This window comes from Rhagoletis pomonella, unplaced genomic scaffold, assembly GCF_013731165.1.
Source record: "Rhagoletis pomonella isolate Grant_MI unplaced genomic scaffold, Rhpom_1.0 Rhpom_scaffold_00018, whole genome shotgun sequence".
NCBI classification, from domain to species: Eukaryota; Metazoa; Arthropoda; class Insecta; order Diptera; family Tephritidae; genus Rhagoletis; species Rhagoletis pomonella.
The window spans coordinates 1,398,232-1,404,231 of record NW_023458572.1 but is presented as its reverse complement, the minus strand read 5'-3'; the positions used below and the strand labels follow the sequence as shown (position 1 = coordinate 1,404,231).

General features: G+C 34.5%; 1 protein-coding gene across 1 annotated transcript in view; it reads right to left on the bottom strand.

Moving 5' to 3' along the window:
• Positions 1 to 6,000, bottom strand: part of LOC118749528 (neuronal acetylcholine receptor subunit alpha-7-like) — a gene marked incomplete at its 3' end in the record, with an annotated part of 101,499 nt that overhangs the window by 40,568 nt on the left and 54,931 nt on the right. The window contains 2 exon segments of the mRNA XM_036484335.1: positions 3,510 to 3,704; positions 4,162 to 4,237. Of these exon segments, the coding sequence (XP_036340228.1) occupies positions 3,510 to 3,704; positions 4,162 to 4,237 (271 nt within the window).

Genomic DNA, 6,000 nt, shown 5'->3' with positions numbered 1-6,000 from the left:
GAAGTCTTTTGTTGCAGAGAAGTTTCAATCATCCGTTTTTCATAAGTCTTTAAATTTGATATTTTCTGCTTGTTTGTATTCTTTGAACATGAACATGCATGTCGAAAGGCGAATTTGATGATATCACACAATATTTTTTGTTTGTCTTTAAATGTTAAGAAAAATAACTCTCTCTTTTTAGAAAATTTGAATTTTAACTAAAGAAAAATATGAATGTTAATTAAATACCTTAAATGGTTGGGAAAATAAATTATTAACTTTTGCAACTATTGATCTTTCAAGTTGTCTACCATATGCAGTTAAGGTGCAAGAAAATGCCTATCAACTAATATGATACATATTTGAGCTACCAAATTCCCTCAATTCGAGTGTAGTTTTGAACAGGCGGCAACACCGTTATAAGTAGTTTAGAAATAAACCCTTTTCAAAACCTATTCGATTCTCATACCCATATCGCAATAATTAATTTAAGTTATTAAATAATTTGAATTAAATGTTGCCACCTGGCAACTCTCTTTAAGATATTCTCAAACAACAAGTTATTAAACCTCTTTCGCCTGACAAGCGTACTGTAATACATACGTATGTCAATTATGCCACTCAAGTCTAAGTTGATATTTTAAACAGGTGGCAACCCTCCTACATGTAGTTTAGAAATAAAGCCTTTTCAAATCCATATTGGTTGATGCCAATGGGTAATTATTTATTTAATTGAATTAAATTTTTTAATAGGTGGCAACCCTTTTTGTGTTCTTACCTAGATACATATTTTAGAACCTTTTATTGATTGTTTCTTACAAATGTGGTTTCAGACAAGTCAGGCCAGCGTGCAAAAGGACGCTAAGCGAAAAAGGTCGCTTTAATCGATTTCAAAGACAGCTGCTTATAAGACGCCACGTCGAAACTTGAAATCTTTACAACGCTGTGCAAATATTTTCCGGTCATCTCTCAAGAAGGATATCGACAGAATGCCATACAAGGTCTTATTTTTAAATTAGTTTAGTTTTGGTTTTCACTCCGACTTTTCTTGAGTGTTGAAAATCATGCCTATCTAACAGACTTTGTGCGACATGTGGTGTTCCTCAAAGTGGCATATTGCAGCACTCGCTATTTATCATATTTTATGAATTATATCGGGTTTCGCTTCCGTCATCTTCTATAAGCAGATCACCTCGAGCTACAGATACTCTGATATTAAAAACTTTAATGACTACAGTGTTCTTCAAGCGAAACTTGATTGACTTTATTCTTGGTGTATGCGGACTCACCTGTTCCTCCAAATCTCTGCCTACTTGAACACGAAACTGATTTTCTCCACTTCTACTTATTCTTCTTTCAAATGGAGACCGTACCATTTTTCATATCGATCGCCGCAAGCTACTTTATGTCATCGATCGATATTGATCAGTGCGCTTTTCATGGCATTTTTAAGACGTTTTTGAGGTTAGGTTTGTATGGGAGCTATGGTTTAGAATACATCGATCACGCAAATTTCGTGTTTTTCTTGATTTATGTCCATAAAAAATGTTGCATACGGAAAATTTTGGTTCTACGCCGACTACCTCTAATTTTTACCGAAAATTGTCTGGAGCTGTACCACTGTGCGGTGTATAGGTAAGTCTTTTTCGTGCGGCTTTGGAGACGATAAATAGATGGTTTGCATTTTTTGGCCAAATACCAAGGATTTGCCTAAATATTTGCTTGTGGGCTCTTTATAAGAGTCGCTGTTTTCAATCAAATCAAGGCACCTAAATAAGCTCGACGCTTGGCAACTAACTAACTAAATAATAAAATACAGACGAACCATGTTATGTAGAATGCCTTTGAGTCTTCTACTCTGGCTGCGAAGCTCCACTCATTAAATTCGCATGCAAATGCTGCGCCTCCTCTTCTTGATGCTCTCTTGCTGCTACCACATTGCAGCACTTGCCCCACCTCTTTTGCGGCACGGCAAAGCAAACAAACTTCGCGCGCCGTTTATTTCCTCATTTTGCTTTTGTGTGTAGGTTCCTTTCAAAGCCACGACAGCTGCATACTCCAATGAAAAGTATTTTAATATTTTTTAGTATTTTTTTTTTCTCGAATTTAGCCGTTGGTGTTTTGTAGGTCAAGGTTACTGTATGCTTTCGCTGTACTTACGCACGCACGCTGATGGATTTCTTTTGAAGCGCACCCATTGCAGCTACTGTTTTGAATTACTTGTGTCAGTTGATGACGATTTGTCGGGCTGGCTGTCAACGATTGTTATGCACTATTTCGTATTTGTTGCTATGCTATGGCTGCAAGTTCTATGTAGCTGCTGTGCGAGCTACATAGTACGTTGCTGTTGTTGACATTGATTACAAGTGATGGCATTTTATGGCGTTCCCATTTGCTGACGTCGTAAAGAGCTCGTAACAGATTCTTGTTTTTTTTTGCTCTTCTCACTGATTTTACAACGCTTTTTTTTTGTAGTGATGCAGCTTACTTACTTTTCGTCTGCCCCCACTCCTTTCGTTTCCTTTTCACTTTCGCATTTCGCTTGAGGCTCTTAAATTGAATTTAATGTTACATTTATCATAATTGTGTGACAACTTCGCTTGTGATGGCGACAGTATAATTTGCCCCAAAAAACCCTTCTGCGTGGGCGGGGCAGACTGTGTCGCTTGCTGTGCAGCGTGGTCGGCACGAATGCATTTCTTAACGTTCGGGATTTTCATGTCACGTAGGCGACAGAATTTTCACTTTTTTTCCAGAAAGTAGTAATTTTTCGTTTTCTTTCTTTTCTTTAAAGGAAGGTGGCCATGGTATGTTCAATTTTTAGTGTGTTTGTTGCTTTGGCGCAAATGCGAATTTGATTATGCTAAAAAAAATTTGCATTTTTTTGAGACTTATTTTCCACGCTTATGTGCATTGTGGATTGCAAAGAGCTTTGAAGTGTAGCACGTTTTAGACATCATTAATTTTAGATAAATATGAAAATCTCCAAAAACTTTGCTAACAGACTCCTTTGATGCGCTGTTAATGGCGACAATGGCAGCAACTGCTGCTCGTGGAACTTATGCAAGAGATAATTCCGTTATTCCATTGCAAATATAAACTCTAAGAAAAAACATGTGCCGCCATATACTTTGTCATTGCCAAAAAGTTGTGGACATGAAGCAAAAAACGATGTACCAAAAATTGTATCTTCATTTTTGAACTAAATTTGTCTTCAGTTATTAAAAAAAATAGTTCCAAAAAAATGAGGAGCTGGAGGACTGTTATATTCATTGGAAGGCACATGCAGTTCTCGTAAGGCAGCTATGAAAAAATTGTCCAAAAACATTTGGACCTAGGTTGAGCGGGTTGGGATTGATTTCATTTGGCGAATGCAAAACTCAATTCAAATTGTTGTAATAAATCTTTAAAATTCTATTTCCATTGAAATTTGAAGGTCTAATAATTTTGCATTTAATTTAATTCGACTGTTTTTTTTTGTTTTTATTTTTGTGCTGGTAGCACTACGCGTGCGGACATACGACACTTACCTAGCGAGAGCTTCTCACCAGAATCGGGGGGCAGTGTGAAGCCTAGCAGTGCCATTGAGGCTATCAGTACGCACGGCACAATTAGGTTAAAAAAATAGTACAAAGTTTTCCGTCGTATTAAAATGGCGAACGTTATGTCAATATAAGGTTCTGGGCAGCAATTATAGTAGATTTCATTTCGTTTACCGGGCACGCCTGCAAAGAGAATGGACGTGAAATACGTTCGACGGTGAGAATGCAAAGAGAAAGAGAGGATTGTTTTTAATTATTAGTAGTTGTTTTTTTTTGTTTTGGAGAGAGGGAAAGAGAGAAAGAGAAAGTGGCGCATTAGATAGCAGCAGTAAGATATTAGTTTAAAATACATATGTATGTATATAATGAATATATGTATGTATATATATGCATATAAATGTTTATAAGTAATTGCTAGTGAAATTTTGTTGGCTGTTTTGTTGGTTTTTTTTGGTGAGGCTTTGTTATTAATACACAATTTATTTACAAAAGAATAAATTATAACCATTTTTCGATTTATAAGCTGTGAGTTAGTTAGTATGTTATTAGTTAAATATTTTTAGAATTTGCGGAATTTAAATTTGCTAGAAAACTTTTTATGAAATGCCTTTCTTTTATTTTCAAGCCACCGCCGCCATACCTAGCAGATCCCATTCGCCGTTCGTTATGAAACTTGAAATGTCACCACCGGCCTCGTCTTGCAGCTGCAAGTCCAGCTGGAAAGAGAAAGAAATTTAATTGGTTATGATAAATTTGTTGAGAATTAAAAAAAAAAAAAATAAAAGTAAAATAAACAAAAAGTAAACAAAAAAAATACAATAAAATAAAATAAAATAAAAATAAATAAAATAAAAAAAATAAATAAAAAAATGAAAAAAATAAAAAAAATGTAAAAAAAAATAAAACAAAAAAAATAAAAAAAAAATAAAAAATTAAATCAAATAATACAAAAAAAAAAAACAAATTAAGATAAACAACATAAAATAAATAAAAAGAAAAATAAAACAAAAAAGATAATTAGGACTTCAAAATTTCGATTTTTGGAGTTTTTGTTGTAGTATTAGCCATAAAAAATTTTCCAAGATTTTTTTTGTACCAGCCTCCAATTCAAATTACTTTAAAAGTTTATAGATTTTCTGAGGTAAACCGTAAGTCAAAATGCATCAATTGAGAAAAAATCAAATTCTGATCTTCGAATTACTCGAATAAATTGACGGATCGAATCGACAAAAAATCGAATCGGAAGGGCTCGTCTAATCGATCTTCGATTAAATCGATTTAAAAACGGCATCCCTAATACGAACCCCTCTCTAAGTCGGAGATGTCAGTTAATAAAGTTATGGCAACAGTTTTCTAGCATATCGAAGAAGTCATCTTCGCAGACTTCTTTGGGAAAAATAAGACAATCGCACATACTTACATATTTAGCAAGTAAATTTTGAATAAAAAAAAAACAACCGACATTAATGCTCATAAAAAGTTCAGAAGTACCGTTAATTTCTTATGATCCAATTATCGGAACTAAACCAAATTAGTATGGAATACGCTACCTAAAGGTGAAAAGGTGCCAAGTGCATTTTTTTTCAAAATTTAGTTTTTAGCGCAGAATGACAGATAATGCGAAATTGCATTGTACATCGATTTTTCGTCTCTCCTGAACAATTTCCAAAAAGTGAGGTTCTGGAGAGGTGGCAGCACCGTATGCAAAATGGTCTCGAAACGGTGTTGAAAAATAAAGTTTCATAAACTTATTTACGTACATATTTCGTGCCTGACTGACACGTAGTTTAACACCCAAAACCCCCCGCTGGATCCGCCACTGATTTGCATACATGCCTTTGTTTAAGAACTTGTTTCAAGAATTCAAGGATTTACACTTTTCATTTTCTACTCACTGCTTTCTTTACAATTAAGCGACTATTCGAGTGATTTAATTAGCTTGGCAGTATTTTGGCATTTCACAATTCCATTAGCCTTATTTTATTTACTTGCCACGAAATTTTATGCCAACAAAGTGAAAGGAATTTTCTATTTTATTTACATATACAATTAAAATGTAGAACAGCATGAAAGTCGACGAAGGGAATTCAGATAGAAATTCTAAAGAATTTTACTGCTGCCATCGTACAATTGTTTCACCACGGCCAATGTCATTCGAAATTCGCCACTCAGCAGCAAGTTTCTTGCAGTTTTTGATAGTTTTGCATTGGATTGAAATGTGCGCAGGGTTTTCGAAAGTTTCGTTTGGGAACAGGCACTTTTTATGTAGTTTCTTAGGTATTCTTGACTAGGCTGTTTACAAGTTAAGAACTCCTTATCGCTGAAAAATCTGAATTTATTTCGGAAAATTTACGCATTTGTGACGTTAAACAGTTACTATTTCAGTTAATATTTTCTAGGCTTTAACAAGTATTTTTAGTTAGTGCTATGACTCAAAATGTTCTCAAAAATCTGTACTACATTTTGCATCGCTAATTTT